Source organism: Leptopilina boulardi, unplaced genomic scaffold (assembly GCF_019393585.1).
Source record: "Leptopilina boulardi isolate dan_hultmark-lab unplaced genomic scaffold, ZJU_Lbou_2.1 LbouV2_2, whole genome shotgun sequence".
NCBI lineage: Eukaryota > Metazoa > Arthropoda > Insecta > Hymenoptera > Figitidae > Leptopilina > Leptopilina boulardi.
The window spans coordinates 724612-745798 of record NW_026137751.1 but is presented as its reverse complement, the minus strand read 5'-3'; the positions used below and the strand labels follow the sequence as shown (position 1 = coordinate 745798).

General features: G+C 29.6%; 2 protein-coding genes across 2 annotated transcripts in view; both read right to left on the bottom strand.

The window, feature by feature from the left end:
* The window catches only part of LOC127278228 (furin-like protease 1, isoforms 1/1-X/2), a 780368-nt gene that overhangs the window by 73650 nt on the left and 685531 nt on the right, over nucleotides 1–21187 (bottom strand). The window lies entirely within an intron of this gene.
* On the bottom strand, nucleotides 20028–21153 carry LOC127278218 (uncharacterized). Its single transcript, XM_051299818.1, has 4 exons — nucleotides 20680–21153; nucleotides 20541–20610; nucleotides 20283–20451; nucleotides 20028–20208 (listed from the first exon to the last, which is right to left on the bottom strand). The coding sequence occupies exons 1-4, from the start codon at nucleotides 20824–20826 to the stop codon at nucleotides 20109–20111; spliced, it is 486 nt and encodes a 161-aa protein (XP_051155775.1). The 5' UTR covers nucleotides 20827–21153; the 3' UTR covers nucleotides 20028–20108.

The window sequence follows — 21187 nt, the reverse complement described above, 5'->3', positions numbered from 1 at the left end:
AAAATATTTTTCTTTCTCGAAAAGATAATTAAATTTTTACGTAAAAACTGACTAACAGTATTTGCGACATTTATTCTAAACACAAATTACAAACGACATTCATGTTTTGGTATTTGGAATCTATTATCAACTTATAGGCGTAGGCAGAAAATAAATATTTTTTTGTAACTTTATTGATAATTACACAGCCCCACAAAAAAGTGCAATGTGTGGCAGACTACAGTACACTACCCCCATGTATTTTGGGCCGCTGATCACGAATCGGGTGTCCGTTTTGGTACAGCACGCCTAGATTTTCTCCTAACCTCAAAAAACGTGTCAGATTTTTGGTCATTTACGAATTTTTTAAAAAATTAATAGATTTATATGAAACTTGGTATCTAGGGGGTTTTAGGGTCGCTGATTACGAACCTGCAATCAGATTTTCAAAATTCAAAATGGCAAATCCAAAATGTTGGACAAATTTTTTTAAAAATTGATGGATTTAAAAGAAAATTGGTACCTAGGGGCTTTTGAGGTTGCTGATTACAAATTTGATGTCGGGTTTTCAAAATTCAAAATGGCGGATCCAATATGGTGGTCGAAATTTATAAATGTTATTAATTTTTTATAAAACTTCGTATCTCTGGGTTTTTGGGGTCGCTGAGTACGCATCTGAAGGTAGATTTTTAAAATTCAAAATAGATCTAATAATGTAGAAGATTAGAAAACAATATATAAAAAATAAAAATTTCCACATATGTGTTTTTTGTATATTGGACACTTTTTTAATGACAAAACAGGCTTTGTAGTAAGTAAGAATATTTTTATTAGATAACAGTAATAAGCTCAAGTAAGATAAATTTAAAGATGTGAAGTGATTGTTTAAAACTGCTGTGCAAAGTAAAAAAGTCTACAATTGTCATTTGTTTTATGTACTATTTTCCGTAACTATGCAACTGAAAACGAACATATAAACAACTGTCATTTGTTTTAACTTTGTCTAATATACAAAAAACACATATATGGAAATTTTTATTTTTTATATATTGTTTTCTAATCTTCTACATTATTAGATCTATTTTGAATTTTAAAAATCTACCTTCAGATGCGTACTCAGCGACCCCAAAAACCCAGAGATACGAAGTTTTATAAAAAATTAATAACATTTATAAATTTCGACCACCATATTGGATCCGCCATTTTGAATTTTGAAAACCCGACATCAAATTTGTAATCAGCAACCCCAAAAACCTTCAAGTAACAAGTTTCAAGTGAATTCGACGAACTTTTATAAATTTGAAACGCCATATTGAATCTGCCATTTTGAATTTTAAAAATCTGACTTCAGATTCGTACTCAGCGACCTTAAAAACCCCTAGATACCAAGTTTTATAAACAATAATTACACAGGCACACAAAAAGTAAAATGTGGTTTGGCCGAGACACTACACTAGTCTATTTTCATGTATTTTTTCACGCCGAATCTGAATCCAAAGTCAGAAATGTTAGATTTGCTCAAATTTTTGAGATAATTGCAATAAAAGGTAAGTAACAAAAAACTCAAAATATTCAAAATCAGTTTTTTGGAATATTCTTCAAAATTTGAGCCTATCTGTCAATTCTGACTTCGAATTCGAATTCAGCGTGAAAAAATACATGAAAATGGACTATCGTAATGTTTCGGCAAAAAAAAATTTCTTTGAGCTAAAATCGCCAAAAACTGATAAAAATTCTGAATTAGGGGCACAGATAATTTTTTTTGACGAAACACTACGATAGTACATTTTCATGTATTTTTTCACGCTGAATCTAAATTCGAAGTCAGAATTGACAGATTGGCTCAAATTTTGAAGATAATTCCAAAAAACTGATTTTGAGTATTTTGAGTTTTTTGTTACTTGGGTTTTTTTGCAATTATCTCAAAAATTTGAGCAAATCTAATAATTCTGACTTTGGATTCGGATTCAGCGACAAAAAATACATGGAATTACACTATCGCAGTGACATTCAAATTTTTTTTAACTTTTTGATTTTATTTTTCTTTCTGAGCAGTTTTTTGAGTTTATCTCAAAAATAAAAGCCAATCTGATAATTCTGACTTTGGATTCGGATTCAGCATGAAAAAATACATGGAAATAGACTAGTGTAGTGTCTCGGCCAAACAGCTTTTTACTTTTTGTGTGCCTGTGTTATTATTTATAAATTTTGACCGCCATATTGGATCCGCCATTTTGAATTTTGAAAATATGACATCAGATTCGTAATCAGCGACCCTGAAAACCCTGAGATACCAGGTTTCATAAAAAATTATTAATTTGTACAAGATTTCCCATCACCTTTCATTTAAGGGTTGTTTTTACCCCTAAAAGCAGAAAATGACCTGATCTAGCAAAACGGCCAGACACTGGTATCTTTTTTTTGGTCCTAGTTTCTGAAAATCATTGATTTTTTCGTGTGTGAAAAATCGTGTCTGACGGTGTTATAATTAAATTACAACTAAATTAAAAAATATATTTAGTGGGCATGTTCTAAGCGTGGGTGACCTTTATTTTTTTGGGATCACTGATTACGATGCTGGTGTCCGTTTGACCCCATCACGTCAGCCTCAAGGTCAACACAACGCAAATACCTTAATTTGAAATATTTAATTTTTTTGACCCCGGATTCAGAAAAAGCGGAAAATTTTACGTCCAGATACGTATTGACTTTTTTTTAAACGAACATTTCAAGGTCATCTAGGGGTCAAATTCTTCTTTTAATCTCTCGGCCGGAATTTTAGCCTGAAATCAGTCCTAGAACAGTTGCTTCTCATGTTTTTGGGGTCGCTGATTACGATGCCGGTGTCCGTATGACGTCATCAGGTCAGCATCAAGGTCAAACACCCTAATTTGAAATATTTAATTTTTTTGACTTCGAATTCAGAAAGAGCGGAAAATTTTATGTACGGATACGTTTTGACCCTTTTTTCAACTAACATTTCAAGGTCATTTCCGCTCTTTCTGAATCCGGGGTCAAAAAAATTATATATTTCAAATTAGGGTGTTTGATCTTGAGTTGACCTTGATGCTGACCTGATGACGTCACACGGACACCGGAATCGTAATCAGCGACCCCAAAAGTATAAGAAGCAACTGTTCTAGGACCTAAAATTCCCGCCCAGAGATTAAAAGAAGAATTTGACCTCTAAATGACCTTGAAATGACCTTGAAATGTTAGTTTAAAAAAAGCCAAATCGTATCTTGACGTAAAATTTTCCACTCTTTTTGAATCTGGGGTCAAAAAATTAAATATATCAAATTAAGGTATTTGACCTTGTGTTGATCTTGAGGCTGACGTGATGGGGTCATACGGACACCGGCTTCGTAATCAGTGACCCCAAAAACATAAAGGTCACCTACACTTAGAACATCTCCACCTCAATTTCTCTTTGTGGTTCTGTGTAATTAATTTGAGGGGGGAAACTCATGTGAAAAATTTTTTTTACAATTTTTTTTGCTTTAATAATTAGTTTACTATATGTAGAATATGATCCTACATTACTAATCTATAATTAGATGTATGAATGTCTATAGTAATCATAAGTTTATCACTTCAGATGCTACCAAATGCAGTTAACTATGAGCACGAGATCCTTCTATTCCTTTGGTTTCTTGTTAATATAATTTTATTAATTGTCATTAGCAAGCACCATAAGAAAGTGATAATAAATCTTTGTTTTAGTGCAAAAGTTATTTTCGAATACATAACGTCTTCAAAGCAATAGTTAAGCACTACTTTTATGTATCTGAAACTTTATACGCGTTTTTCTCGAAACGTGTTTTTTCGCGCGCCGTGCAAGGTAACTCAGCCAATTTATAACCGATTTTATTCAAATTTACCACCAATCTTCTTTATCTTACTGGCTATTGCATGACAAGCTTCTTTTAAAAAAAAAATTTTTTTACTGGCTATTGCATGACAAGCTTCTTTTAAAAAAAAATTTTTTTTTAACAATGTTCAAAAAGAACATTGTTTATAAAAAAGTGAGTTTTTTCAAAATGGTCCCAAATTAAAAAAAAAATTTAGTTTTCTCTTCGTCATGCAAAGCGTATTTGCGTATTTTAACGGTAAAAATTTTGATTTTCAATTTTATTTAAGATTTGTTACCTATAGATTGCTCGGCGCAAAATCAAAGATGCAACTTCAATCGCCTGTAACGCCGCCATTTTATAATATTTTTTAATACAAATTTTTTTATGAAGCTTATATTTTGTACTTTAAGATATGCTTTACTTTAATTTAATAAACTTTACCAGTTTATTAAAAAAAATTCCTGAAGAAACGTGCATTTATACGAGTTCCCCCCTTAAGTAATTCATTTACTCATGTCAAAAATTATTCACAAGATATGTAGAAGAAAAGGGCCTTTTGCCATCACGAAACAATGGAGATACAGCACTGATCACTTAAAGCCCGTTCGAATTTCACTAACACATGCAATTTTATGTACGTGAGGACTGCCAATGGTCGATCCCCTTCTCTTACCTCAAATAGAGGATTTTAAACTATATCGGTCACGATTATAAAGTGATTAGGCCCTGTTGCACAGTGGGGGAAAATGAATCAAGAGTTGGCAAAAAATGAAAAATTCAATTCCAACTTTTAATTTTATTATTTCAATAAACAATAATATGTCAAAGTATAATGAAATCTAATTTTTACCTCTTTTTTCTGTCGATTTTCATAGAAACATGTTTTAAAGTCAACCTATTTTCAACGGTTATGTTCGCGCTTCTTTGTTTATTTATCAATGTAAGTTTAGTAACCTGAATAAAACGTACAATGTGACAGATTTTAAATTATTTACCATGGGATCATCAAATTTAGATATTTAATTATAATATAAAAAAGTAAAAATCGTATTTTATAATTTTTAAATTATTAAAATTCTTAAAAGAAACGAGCTACGAAAATTCAAGAATAGAAAACATTTTCTGTAAATATTATTATTTTATTTACTCTCTCTGCATACGCAGAGTTCGAGACTCCCAAATACAAAATTTCCACTTAACCTAAATACATAAATCCTTAACCTAATCGCAAAACTTAATCTAACTTAAATCTATCAAATTTATATCCGCCAATGTGCCAGGGCTTCCGTTTCCAGTTTCAATTGCCCTTTTTGGCTTCGTCCCCCAAAGAAAATATAAACAAAACGCCCACCCCTTAATTAACAACCCCCCATTCTTTCTTTTCTCATTCTTTCTAAGCCTTTCATCCACCTTTCACCCTGTCCATTCTCTTCTAAAATCCAACATACTCTTTCCCCCACTCCTTTTCCTTCATCCATTCCTCCCACACATCTATCCAACACGTGCGCCCAGCTCTCTCTTTCATACCCACATATTCTACATTTTTTCTCAAACTCATCCATCCAATACTTACATTCTTTCATACCTTCACCCATTCTGAACCTGCACACCCTATTCCATTCTTCAAATTTCTTTTTCGTCTCCAGATACCCCGGTAACCCTTCCCCTCTCACCATCCTGTACCATCTATTGTAACGCGATCCAACTATCCTTTCCCACCTTTGCTGCTCGTCCCTCCTACTCCAACCATCCTTTACATCTCCTTCCACCTCACTCCATCTTCTTCCTTCCTCCATAGCCCCTCTTCTCTCTCTCTCCCATCTCGATACATCCTTCCTTCCTCTCCTTACTCCTTCTTCCACCAAAGCCCAGCACGCCTGTGCCACTCTACTCCCCTTCCCCTGTTTTAGCTTTTCCTCTAACCCCATCGCTCTTCTTCTCTGCCTTATGACCAGCTTTTCCCTACCCAATTCCTCCCTTAGCATATACCCTGGACATTTCTCATCCACTCCCATGGTCCATCTCAGAAACCTCTCATGCAATCTTTCCAATTTCTCACTCTCTCTCCACCCCCATATTTCTACCCCATAACTTATAACCGACCATACTAGCACGTCAAACAACCAAATTCTCTTTCTCCAATCATTCTTAAATCTTCTTTCCCCAATCCCCCATACTTGCTTCATCACTCTCCCCCCTTTCTCAATCCTCTTACTCACATTCAAATCCTGACTCCCATTCCATTTAAACCAATATCCCAAATAACAAAATTCACTCACTTCCTCCACGCTTTTCCCATTCATACTCCACACTTCCTCATCCCTCCCTCTTTTCTTTCTAAATCTCATAACTTTCGTTTTTTCCACATTCACCCATAAATCTCTTTCTCTCACATACAACTCAAACTCTCTCATCAACAATCTCAAACCACTCTCCTCCTCAGCCATTAAATTTTCTGTAAATATTAATTAATTTTACTTATGTTCCAAGTTAGTCCAAGCGTTACTTCTTGGATTTTTTATTATGTTTTGATTGCAGATTTCAGAATATGCTAGAAATTTTTGGGAATATTTGCGATTTTTCGAGAAAAAGTAATTTTATAGGACACATTGCAGAATCCAGAAATATTACTAATTTTGTGTTTAAAAATTTATAAATTAGGTTAAATAAATATTTTTACAATTTTCGAATTTCTTTGTAGCATGAGTATTTTATTTTATCTTCTTCTTCTAGTTTCTTTTATAATTTCAATTTATCAGCGCACAAAAATACGTAAGTATACTGAGTTTCATTAAAATCCGAGGGGGACCTTATTCGGAACTTTATCCTCAATTTATTTTAAAATACAGTTAAAAAATAACGTTATAGAATAAAAAACAAATAAAAATTTACATATGTAAAATTTTATAGTCGTTATTATTTTTATTTATTGCAGTATTCAACACATTTTTCTGTCCCGAATGTCACTTGTGGCAAATCAAAGTAAGTTTATATAGGTGATTCTCCTCAAAGTGTCATTTTGCATATCTCAATGTATTTTACAAAATCTATTCACTGATAATTATTGTTAATTTATACAATGAAAATTTTACCGGTTTAGACTATTGTAAAAGAAATTAAGCAATTTCATTGAACACATAATTTTTTTTATAATTTCGGAATAATCAAAGGGTATTAACATTATTTTACTTCTATTTCTTAGTGGAATAAGAAGTAAAAATGATTCTACACGAAACTTAAAATTCACAACGATATTCTAGAAATAGAAAAATAGTACTGCCACCGTAGTGACCTAAAATCCACGGTACTAATAGTAATACAATGTTTAGAAAAACATCTCGTATAAACCCTCATAACAAAAGGATATCCCTAGGATATCCATATCAATGGTCGATATCCTAGAATGGTCCCCGCCGGTCTGTGGGACATCAACAGGACATCCACAGGATATCCCTAAGACATCCACAAAATTTCTATTGGATATTATATCGCAGGATATCCATGGGATATCCTCAGGATGTCCGTGGGATATTCTTAGGATATTCACGGGATATTTAATATCTCAACATATATTTTTAAAGGTTAAAATTGTTAAGCTAATATAATGAATAATAATATAATAAAAACAAAAATCTTTAAATAAACTCATGCACTTAATGTATAATTAATATTAATAGTTATTCGTTATTTGCGGGGAAGAATTTATATTGTTTAAAGCCAATTTCTTTTTTGACAATATTAAGCATATCAATAAAGGAATGAATCACGAATGAGAAAAAAATTAGTTAATAATTTTTCAAATTAAACAACTTTTTCGAAAAACAAGTTGCATTTTATTTTATTTATATAAAATTTAATTCACAGAATATTCTCACTCGTAGTCTCATAATGACTTTAAAAACAGTATCCTGAGAATATCTTCTTGACATCCAGAAGATATACTGAGAATATCCTGAAAATATCTGTGGGATATCCTGACGATATCTATGGGATATCTGGAGGACATTTATGAAAGTCTATAGAGATATCCAGAAGATATCCTGTGGATATCCAAACCGCCGATTTTTGGATATCCTTAAGAGATCCTTTTGATATCCATAGGACATCCCTAGGATATCTGCGGGATATTATCAATACATCCCAAGATATCATGTGTTATTAGGGAAATTTTGAATTTATGGAGTAGGAGATGTTTCCTACATACAAGATACTTTGATATCAAAGTTCTATTAATTAATAAAAATTATTTTATTGATAAATAATAATTGTTTATTATTAAAATCACAAAAGAGGAAGTAAATGAAAACTGAAACTTAAATAAGTTGACGTATAGAATAATTACTCTTATTAAGAAAGTATACGAAGTGAAAAATGAGTTTATTTATACTAAAAAATTAAGTAGTTGGATGCTATAAAGACATACGCGCCAAGTTAAATAAATAGCACATATTTTTTATTAAAAATTAAAATTTTTATTGTAGTCCCAAAAGAAATTATTTTATGAAATATTTAAGAAATTCGTAAAAAATTTTTAAACCACATAAAAGCCGCAAAACGACTGAAAAATATATGCAAAGCGCTTTTGAACGCCATCTATTGATCAACGTGTGTAATATACATATATTATGTCAATACCAAACATTTATTACATATTATTAAATATTTAATTATTGAGTAGTATGTAATTGAATAAATAACAAAAATAAATAATATTGCTATTAATTCAATAGAAAAAATTTCATTTTATAGAATTTTATTTTTTTTCATTCACAAAATAGATTAAATCATGACAGGTAAATATACTACACTTTAAATACGTTATAATTATTTATTAATAGCTTAATAACCCCATAATATTGTATAAATCAACTAAAAAATCATTAATTTATACTTTCCAAAAGCAATTTTACAAATATTTCAATTATTTTTTGCAAATTATTGGCTCAAAAGCCACCCAAACGAACCGAAAGTTGACCGACCTCAGTCAACTTCTCGGTTTATACAAACCGCCAGGGTAGTCAAACAGGACTCATGCATGTAGGTTGTCATCACTGAAAAAATAATATTTTATATTTAAGAATGCCTTCTTAAAAAAAAGCCAAGAATATTACTCACTTAAAGTAAGTGGGAAATATTCTTACAATAAGTAATATATTCTTATTGTAAGAATATTTCCCTCTTCATTTAAGTGGGGACTTTTCTTGGCTTCTATTTAAGTAGTTATTCTTAAATCTAGAATATCGTTTTTTCAGTGATGACATCTTACTTCTTTCTTGTATTGTATGTATCGTCTATTACATTTGAAACTGTGCCTATTAATTTAAACTATTTATTTTGTTTTTATTAAATTTAAAACTAATTTATAATAATAATAATTGTTAACAATATTTAATTTATAATTTTATTTATACAAAATATAATTTACTATATAATTTTACAATAATATCAGCGAATTATTACAAAAAATAACAAAGAACAAATTTATATTAATTTATTTATAACATGTTATTATTATTAAATAATTGGATAAATGCTACTACATTTACATAAAAGATATTTTTTATAACTTTTTTGCTATTCTGTGCATTTATTGAATCTAAATTTACAAGACAACCTTATAAAGATGCCACGATAGTGATATTCCATAAAGTGCCACGGTAGTGACATTTCCAGCTTATTTTATGTCTTACTCATAGCCATTTTATTTTTATCAAGCTTCCGAAATAGTTTTACAAGTTGCTAACAATATCTATGTCAGGGAAGTATAACTTTTATTTCAAAAAATTATTACCTCTGAAAACGGAATACCACGGTAGTGACATCATATTTTTTGACAACGTTAATTTTTGATTTTACTAAAGGATATTACTTTCATATCTCTTTAAAAACTTTATTATTTTTTTAAAATTCATTTGCTATTATTCCCTGATGCAAAATTAGTTGTTGTTGACATGTTATTTTTAATATTATGATTATAGAAACACAAGAATATCGTGAATGTAGAAATATCGAAAATTTGGAGACAAAGTTTAGTGGCGTTTTGTGAACAATAAATAAACAATATAGAATAAACCTATAAACATAAATGTAGGGAGTCTAATCATATGAAAGACTGCATTAGCAGATTTTTGCTTTTTGAATATTTGTTTTTTTAAAACAGATAAAAAGGTACAAAAACTGGGTTGGGGACATGCAACGATAGTGACATTTGAGGACTGCTTTATGTGATTGCATTGATAATCATTAGAATAAACAACTTTCTTATGTGGGTCCACTTAAAATAACGAGTCCAAAATATAGTCTATATGATGCAGAACGTTAATTTTTTAATACGCAGCTGATATACGTTAGGGACATAAAAATCACAGTTTGTGGAAGATCACCTATATGATTAAAATTTTTACCCTGCAGTCTGATTAATAATAAAAATCTTCAAACTTTGTCTTAACTTTTAGGTTTAAATTTCTTAGTAATGATTAATCATATTTTTAGTTAACAAAAACACTTTAAACACAGTTTTAATATATGTTAAACGAAAGCTAACGTTTCAAAATTTGTTTTTCTGTTATATTTCTTGCAAATAAAAGGTTGAATGCTGCTTTTATAAATAATCAAAATTAGAAGGTTCGCGCGAGTAAAAATTAATTTCATCTCCGTAACCTTGTATTTTTCAATAAATAACTAAATTCTGTTGATATATTAGCATCATAAAATATAGTTATGACAAAATTTTACTTACTTTATTGAAAACAATCATTAAATACATCCTAATGCTAATGAAACATTAAAAAAATTTTAAAAATCACTGTATTTTTATCTCCGTCAACTTCTCATTGATACTAGTATTTCGTCTGCTTTTTGTATGTCTTTTACTATTTTGACAGATGATAATCACTTAGAAACTACTAATATCTCGTATTGGAAATACGTGGTATGTATTAAAAACAATCAATTATTAATTTGTTTGCAATTGTTACGTATGAATTTCGTAATGTAATAGTTGATTTTTCAAGAGAAATATTAAAATATATTTTTACAAAACGATTAGAAAATATTAAAATAAGATTATTTAAATAAGACCCGATATCATAAACAATGGAATTATATGACAAGAGAGATGGAAATTACATACGAAAAATTATCAATTATAGAAAAATAGAAACACTTCACAATTCAAGTATAAAAATTAGTCTTTAATATAAATCAAAATAGATAATACACTCGCGATCGCAATCTATCTCGACTCGAGTCTTTGATATTCAAAATTTAAATTCGTCGTTGTCACATTCACACATATACATACACATACAAATCTGACGAATCAATAGAGAATAATCGTTAAATATTATAGTTAATAAAAAAAAAGAACAATAAAAAGACAGCAATTGTAAAAATGTAAAAACATATGAGAATTGCACAGAGCAATTCAGAAAGACAAAAATAATAAAATTAAAGACTTATCAGTCATCGTTCTTGGCAGTGATGAGTGCGGGCGGAATCGTGGCACTGGTCCGAAGCGTTATGTTTCACACAAGAAAAGATACGTTTGAATATCCATACTCGGAAGCAACTCCTCTTTGGATTTTCCTTTCCAGAGTCTTTTTTAGGCCCAATCTGGCCAGGATCACGCCGTTTATCAACCTGGATCCGATTACCGCTTCACAGACGCTCGACCTCCTCAACACCTCATTTTGCAACCATATTAGAACAAAAGCGCCATACTGAACAAACATTTAAAATTATAACAAATTATGATTTTCTAATTAATTTCACACCGATTACAATAAACAAAAGAAATTTTACCCTTAAATCATCGGCGTCGGATATAAAATATGGCGCAGAAATCAGACAACTTGTCTGTTCAATTTTTACGAACGATTGAGGCGGAGCGTCATCGAGCCATCGAATTTATTTCCCTACATCATTTTCCCCACTTTAATTACCTATTCCTCGAACGAATGCCACTTCTTCCAAGAATCTTCGCTCATTTTCCCGAAATTGCACGACTCTTTCCGGAGTTTCCCTATACTCTCTCATTCGCATATTCAGAAATACCAGACACTCAAATCTTATCGTTGATAATATAATCGCTTCGTAGTTTTATACAGTGTTGGTCTCTCTATACTCCTTCAGTAACTTCTTATTAATAAATTATTAATATTATTAATAATTCATTAATACAATACTTGAAAAAGAGAACACATTTTGAAACACAGAAAACAAATAACACATTATAAACATTATACGAAATGCCTTTAGAATTTCTTAGAGCTGTCCAAATAATTATATATTAAATATTAACTTTCAATTAATAACCTAAATTTATTGCAAAGGTTGCAATAAAAACATTGACAACAATAAATTTTTTAAATAAAATATACTTTTCCCCACCAAAAGTCAACTTAATAAAATCAGTTGACACACAAAGATCGAGGTCTTCCAAGTGTGGTCTCCAAGTGAGACAGGTGGAACAACCACTTAGACCAGGGTTGTTTAGTGTCAGTTTGGGAGAGAAGAGAGAGAGAGAGCTCAGTGTGGAGCTTGGAGTTTTTCAGAGTTTCGAGTTTGAGTCTCTGAGTTGAAAGACTCTTTGAAACAAACCTCTAGTTTGGAGGTTGTTTCCATTTGGAGTTTTTATTCTGAGTTTTGATTTGAGTTGTGATTTTTGAGTTGAGATTATTTAAGGGGTTATGCCACTCTAGAGACCGAAAAAATAGGTGTTTTATGTGAATTTTTTTTAGAAAAACCATAAAGTCAATTAAAAATATAATATAAGAAGTTTATTATACATCTTTTTAGGTGTAAAAAAATAATTTCTTATAAATATTTCTTGAAGAATGGTGGCGCTGTAGCGGTCGTCCTTCGACTCCTCTATGGTTCAAGGGGTACGTGGCCGAACTAACTGCTCCTGTAAATTTTGAAATATCTTGAGTATCTAAATTTTTTTTTATTATATATTACAATAGCTAAAGTAACACGTAGGATTTTTTCGATATATTGATTCATGATCAAATGGCGCACTTCTAAAGTTAAACTTTCTAATTTCGACTAAAAAACCATCAGTTAATAGTTAATAACAAATGAACTATATAGAATAAAAAAAAAATCCTACGTGATACCTTAAAAAATGTATTTTTAAAGATGTGTGTCAAATTTGAACCTAATCGGTTGGAAATTGTACGAGTTGTTGGTTCGGCCAACTCGAAAAATGTAGTTTGGAGATAAACGCGTTTAAAGTTTTAAGTTGTAAAAAACTTAAATAATTTCACAATACCTTTAATCTGCAATGCCTGCACCATATAATTGACCACTATAGTCTAGCAAGTAACTAGCGTCTTTGAAAACATCTGCCGTATACCTGCTGTAGATCCTTCAAAGATCACCCCCCGTAGAACTGACAAAATGAGCTCGCCGCGTACCGTGCAGCCTTGCAAGGAACTTCGAAAATAAATTATTTAGAGATTTTTCCGAGCCATAATCCTGCAATATGTTATTTCTGAGACCCTAAGGAACTATTTAAAGCAAAAAAAAAAAGCGATTTTTTGAAAATCCTAGAGTGGCATAACCCCTTAAAGACAAAGAGTATCTACTTTTGAGTTGAGATTATTTGAGAAAATGAGTACTTAGTTTTGAGTTGTGATTTGATTTAAGAGTATTGAGTTTTACAAAGAATTAATAATTGAAGTTTTTTGAATAAAGAGAATCTGATTTTGATTATGATTAAAGAGTATACAATTGAGTTTTTGAGATCACTTAGTTTTGAATTGAGATTAAAAATAAATAGTAATTGAGAAATAAAGTTTCATGTTTTCTATTGAGTTTTAAAATTGTTTGTTAAAAATTAATGACATAATTGTTCTATTAATATGGAATCTCAACCAACTCACTGAATAATAGTAAGGTAAGGAGGGGATCCACTACCTATACAATGTAATTTGTCCAAAGGGAAACGTATGTTAAAGTACCAAAATCTTTTAGAGTTTTCGAAAACATGAATCTTTGATTGATATTGAAAAAAATTAATTTTTTAATTTTCAAAATTCATCTTTAACAGTAATTATTGTATACTTTTATATTAAATATGTGCCGAGTTCCCAAGAAAAATACCTCAATTAAAGATTATGCTTGTGACAATTTTACCTTGCTCAAAATTTTCCTTTAACTTTGGAAATAAAAATATGTTTTTTTGTGAATATGTAAAATTTAAAGAAGACATAAAGATGAATGATTTATATTGAGAGTTGATCATCTTTGTGAATTTTCATTTCAAAAGTTGTAAACATAACCTAGAATTTGTTTCTTCGGAATCTTTCTTAGGAGAGCGACAAATATGTTCCAATTTTAATAATAATTGTGAATGACATTAATGTACTTTTTATAGAATTCATAAAATAATAAAAAATAATAATAATAATAATAAAATGGAGCAACAAAATCAATCTTCTCGAAAGGACAAATTAAAAAAAGGAGAAGCGCAGAAGAAAAGAAGAGAAAGAATAAAAAATAATCCAGAAATATTTAAGCAAATTAAAAAATGAGAAAGATTCGCACAGAGAGTACGTACAGGTAAAATTAAATCAAAGGCTAATATGTCAGTAGAAAAATTAAAGAAAAATCGTGAAAAAAATTAGAAGCAGTTCGTCGATACCAAAAGAAAAAATCTGAAACAATTAAAAAAAAGTTTAAAACTATTTATAGAAACACGAGAAGTCGTAAGACAAAATCAGAATTAAGAAGTACTTTTCAAGACAATAAGGGGAAAAAATTTGCTTACCTCCTACAAGGAAAGAAACAAAGGCGATATTTGAAAACGGAAACAAAAATATCTTCAGCAAGTTATAAAAAAATTTTATGAAGAAAATAGTAGAATTCGATAAGGTAAAAAAGATTTTGTAATTAAAAATAAAATTAAAATGCAGTCAGCATTCCTTAATGCCCCACTAAAATCACTTTTTAAAAAATTTTGCTTTGAAAATACAAGGGGCCATCCATAAATTACGTTGCACTATTTTTCACCATTTTCGACACCCCCCTCCCCCTTGTTGCATTTTTTGCATACATTAGCGCCATTTTTTCTGTTGCATGTTGCAAATTCTTGACCCGCCCCCTCCCCATTAAGCGCAACGTAATTTATGGATGGCCCCCAAGTATTAAGATAAGCTATTCCTATTTTTCAAAATTACTACCTTTTTGGATTATACCCCCTCAAAATTAAAAAACGCGATACATATTTATGCCTTAAATACGAAAGCATAACTTTGATTACAACTTCATTAATAAAAAATAAGATTATTGTTAGTAAAGATATTGAAGATATCGATTCTATTGTCTGTTCACCAAAAACGGAAGATTGTATGCTACGCAAGATTAAGAAATGTAAATTTAAAAAAGTCCAGTTCCTGAAAATAACTAAATAAGAATTATGAATTTAAGTATCAACAATGGAAAACTACAAAGGAGGATAGAATTTCTGTAAAAACAAAGAAGAAAATTACAGTTCAAATTATGTCTAAACAAGAAACTACTATGAATATAAAGGACGCGGAAAGAAATTTTCAGTCAAAATTGCTTGTAGTCTTTATGTCACATGGTACTTACGCCTAAAGTTAAGAATTCTAGTCCGCTGTTAGCAGCTACAGTAACCATAAACATTTTTGTTTGGACACAATGTTATGATAATCAATTCGAATCAGGTTCGATATATTTTTTTATAATCTACGCGCAAAAATACATGTATAAATACATATGTATTCGTTTTACAGTGTATGGAAGCCTAACAATTATCAAATTATTATTATTTCATAAATTCTTTTATCTTATTATTCAATACATAAAAAAATTCCTTTATTATGCAAGTTTAATTATCCAAAAAACACGATAGTACAAAACAAAAAAAAATTTGCTTAACTGCGAGTCGAATACACGCCGTCTGTAAACGTCGGTCAAAGCTGACTCCACGCGTGTCTAGTATATCTCTGGAAATCTCTACACATCAAGTAGTAAATATCATCCTTAACGATATAATAAATTGAAGAAGTAGCATTTATTTAGGCTGCGAAGTGTAATGTTCAGCAAAAGATTTTTTGGGGCTACTCTGGATTGGATGGGAATAGTTGCAAGAATTTGTTACAAAATACCGATAAATTAAGAGCAATGTGTTCTTTGAATTGCGTAAAATATGTAAAAGCTTTTGAAGATTTTCATGCAGTGATTGAAGCTTGTTTCACTAATGATTTGAAAAATAATTACATAAATTGTATTTCTAACTTCCGAAAAATGTTAGAAAGGTCTCTCCATATGTGTCATTCCGATAGTCCACGATGTTTTATCTCATATCGACGACTTTTGCTCATGGCAAGAAGTGGGTTTATGTTACTACTCAAAACATGCAATGGAAGCAGTCATGATTTTAAAAAAACTTGGGACAATAAATACACCATTAAATCCAATCACCCAAACAATATGAACCAATTGCGGATGACTGTTTGCGAATATAAGTTTTACATTTAAAAAATGTTTTAAGTCATAAATTACAGGTTTACAAATTTACATTTTTTTCGATTTGTAGGTGTTTTTTAAGTAAGAAAAACATATTTTAGATTTTTTCCTTCGTGAAATTTTTCTGAATCCAAAAAAACCTATTTTCGAGGTGTAACTTAAACTCACCTGTAGGAAAATTAGCTAGTCCAAATTTAATAAATAATATAAAAGTTGGAAAGGTAATTAAACTACATTTCGAACTGTCGGTCATAGAATAAAATCGAATGAAAATTGACAGATCTATAGTTGATCATAGTTCAAATTTTGATGATTTTTACATACTTTTGTAACTTCTACTAAATTTTTTCTAATCCAACACTGAAAAAAAGAGGGCGCATTGCGTTACTTTTTCGAGTCTTGGAGCGCGACTGAACTTTGAGGACTACTGTGCCACTTTGAAAGTGTGCTGTAGGCTTTTCTGGGGAGCGTTGCAACCTAATGTACCAGCAATGCAATATTTAAAACAAAAATTTAAGGTTTAACAAACGAAAATTAAATCTGAAATATTCAACGAAACTCAAATCAGAGCGCTATATGGAGACAAAAAATTTAGCAGTTGTTTGGCAGAAGTGAAATTGGAAGCATGGAATGCGTATAAAGATGTTCTTCACAACTTCTTAGGTATCTACAAAACTTGAGATCACGTCGAAAAAATTAACACAATGGTGAAAAAATACAATGAAGTTGGTAAGCATAAATTACAAATATTAGTTCTTGATGGTACAAAATTTAATTCGTTAATGACAAACGAAGTAATGGAGTAAAACTTTTCGAGTAAAAATTTGACTCCAAAATAGTGTTAATCTGATTCCATCAGGGGTAAGGAAATAGTAATGTTTCTGACCAAAAACTTTGATGCATCTTATACAGGAATTTTTAGCTGAGTTAAGCATTAGATCTCTTGCCAGTTGATGCGTCATGCAAAACAAATATTAATGCTAAAATTAACTTTTAGTAGACCAAAATATCTCATTATATTTTTCTCATGCGGCAACAACTTTTAAATCATATATGTGACTTTTATAGAACTCTGTAAGAGTTCAAATTTAACTCATTTTTTGTCAGTGTGATAGATATTCTTTAAAAATTTTAATTTTCAGGAGCGAATATGACGATCAAAATGTATTTTATATTCAGCAATTTAGATTTCTTACCTGAGAACCTAGGTGCAGAAAACGATGACTAAGGAGAACGCTTTCATCAGGATATGGTTGAAATAGAAAAACAAAGGCTTTTGGGATGAATCAATGATGGAGGACTACTGTTGGTTCCTAATACGCGAAGATGGAATGCAGAAAAAACGAAAAAGTTCCAGTCGAATCTCATTTAAAAACACCACTACAAAAAATAACGAACCAGAGAATGTTAATAGAAAGACACAAAAGCGCAAGAAAAAATAATTAAAAATTGTAATAAAATTATACTTTTAATTATACTGTTAAAAATATATAATAAGCAAAAAATATTGTATAAATTTACTATAAATTAAAAATTTATCTTTTTTATGAATTTATATCCAATTTTCAAAATTGTGTCTGCTATATTGGATCCATCATTTTGAATTTTCAAAAACTAACTCTGGATTCGTAATCAGCAACTCCAAAAACCCTAGATTATAGATTTTTAAAACCTTAGATTAACTAATTGTTTTTGAAACTGGTTTTGATTTTTTGCACAAAAAATTTTTTTTATAAAGTAGAATAAATTTGTGGCCCGTTGTCGCATGATGATGAAAAATATTTACATTTTTATCAAAGAAATGGATTGTTTCGTTCACTAAATCTAGTGTAGAATTTTTATTTTTCATCCGATTGTGCTCTACTTGGGCTCAAAATTTTCGTAATTAAATGTACTATTGATAAAAAAGTTAAAGCATGATTTTTTATGGTTTCGATTAGAAAAAATTAGCAGAAGTTACACAACTATGTAAAAATTATCCAAATTTGAACTTTGATCAACTATAGATCTGTCAATTTTCATTCGATTTGATTCTACGACCGACAGTTCGAAAGGTAATTTAATTACATTCCTAACTTTTATATTAGGTAGTTATTATATTTTGACCAGCTAATTTTCCTACAGGTGAGTTTAAGTGACGTAACACCTCGAAAATGGGTTTTTTTGGATTCAGAAAAATTGCACGGAGGAAAAAATCTAAAATATGTTTTTTGCTATTATTAAGAAAAATTTTTCTAACCAATAACTTTTAGATAGAATTTAATTTTTCCAATTAAAAAATGTAACATAAATTATTTTATTTCCTTTTTTAATGAAAATGTTTGTGAGAATTCTTTTTAATCCTAATATAAAAAATAATTCTTAATAATAGGAACATATTCTTTGTATTATTTTAAATCGATTTTTGGAAGACAGGTGAATAAAACACATTCACATATATAATGACAACGTTTCGGAGGCACAGTTCGCCACCATCCTCAGGTCACTTTATTACATTCTAAACAAATTCAATACATACAGAATAAACCAAAAAACTAATTTAAATTATTTAAAAATAATATTTACCTAATTAAAAGAAAAAGAAATTGCACCAACACTTCATCAAAGGAGTAAAAAAAAAAAAAATTAAAAAATAAAAAATTGTAAAAGTTTAAATTATAAATCACGAACATGATTATTGTAAGCGATTAGTCAAACTGAGTCTAACGGTGACAATTTTCACATTATATACAGAATAATGGGTCAATGAACCTTCATAGAAATATTATGAATATAATCATTGTTTCAATTTGCTAAGTAAAGGAAAATAAGTATTGCTAAGAAATTGGGTAAAGACTTGACAAAGAAATGGGATAGAACGAGTATTGTGTATAAGTTCAATTGTAATAATTGCCCTGCTACTTATATAGGTGAGTCGAAACGGACTTTAAAAAAAAGAATTAATGAACATAAAAATAATAAAAATTCTGATTCAGTAGTAAACAAACATCAAGCTGATTATAATCATTCTTTCAATTTCGAGGATGCAAAAATTATAGATTACGAATTTTCTTATAGAAAAAGATTAATTTCAGAAATGATCCATATTAAATGCAACGAATTTACTATTAATAAGAAAGAAGATGTACAATTTCTTAGCAATACTTATTTTCCTTTACTTAGCAAATTGAAACAATGATTATATTCATAATATTTCTATGAAGGTTCATTGACCCATTATTCTGTATATAATGTGAAAATTGTCACCGTTAGACTCAGTTTGACTAATCGCTTACAATAATCATGTTCGTGATTTATAATTTAAACTTTTACAATTTTTTATTTTTTAATTTTTTTTTTTTTTACTCCTTTGATGAAGTGTTGGTGCAATTTCTTTTTCTTTTAATTAGGTAAATATTATTTTTAAATAATTTAAATTAGTTTTTTGGTTTATTCTGTATGTATTGAATTTGTTTAGAATGTAATAAAGTGACCTGAGGATGGTGGCGAACTGTGCCTCCGAAACGTTGTCATTATATATGTGAATGTGTTTTATTCACCTGTCTTCCAAAAATCGATTTAAAATAATACAAAATATATATACATATGGAAGAATTAAATATATAATTTTTAGGAACATATTCTATTTATTTCGTAATATATGTTTATTCATAAAAATAAAATATTATCTAATATAAAAATAATGTATGAGCATTATATCAGAATTTAAATATAAGTAATGCATGTTGATATTGCTTATAATGTAATAAATAATTATCCAGAGATATCAACTATTACTTAAATAAGCGACAAAACTTTCGTATTAGCGTCTGGGGTTTTTCTTTTATTTTTCCTGCCTCGTTTGTGTCCGTCTACTGGGTTGATATCCAATAACATCCTGAAAAATAGTTTGTTCGTTAAGTCTTTGAGATCAGTCAAATTTTACTATTTGAAACATGTTTTTGTAATTACCTTTGAATTAACTCCAACGTAGATGATTTTTTTTCGTCATAATTATAGCCATACATATAATGGCTTAATGAAAATAGAAGTAAACCTTCCAACAGGCTGTCCGACTTGACAAGAATGGCAATTTCCACTGCCACAGACGTTAGACAATTTTCCTGGTAAATTGACAGACCTGTAATGTTAAATTTTCAATTTTGTACAAAGAAGTAATAAAATTATCTTAATTAATATTAAAGATTGAAATGATATTTTAATGTTTACCTTGTACGACTAAGATTGGTCGAGTGGAAATTTCAATTTTCCTTATTTCCTCATTTGTAGCTTCTTGATCCTGAAATTACGATTAATAATATACAATAAGATAAAAATATTGTTATTTAAGTGCTTAGAAAAAACTTACTATCAATATATAGAGATCAGATTCCTTAAAAAATGCTGAAAGGAGCTGAATGAAGCCAACTGTTTTCGGATACTGACTTTTTAAATTTTCGGATTGTGTTTTAATGTCACTCAAGATGGATAGAATATTTTTTATTTTTTCATTCATATTATTGGAAGATTTAAATTTTCTTATATAATTAAAAAAATAATCATATATACGTTTTGTTTTGCCGATATTATTTTCCCAGATGGTTGATAGGTTTCAGCCTAGAAGAGTGTTGCAATGTTGCAAAAAATGATCCCTCAAAATAAATTAGGCCAGTGATCTTCTTGAATACTTTGAAGTGTTAAATTGTGACTTTCTCTCCTATTTAGACAAATTCACTATGATGGATATGTGTCTGTAAAATTTTTTTTTCTTCTAGAATTGAGAGTTTTTGTTCCTGAATCTGAAAGGAATCTAGTAGAAGTTGTTTTTTATTATGTTAGCTTTCTTTTGTTATAGCAAAATACGTTTCCTTGAAGTT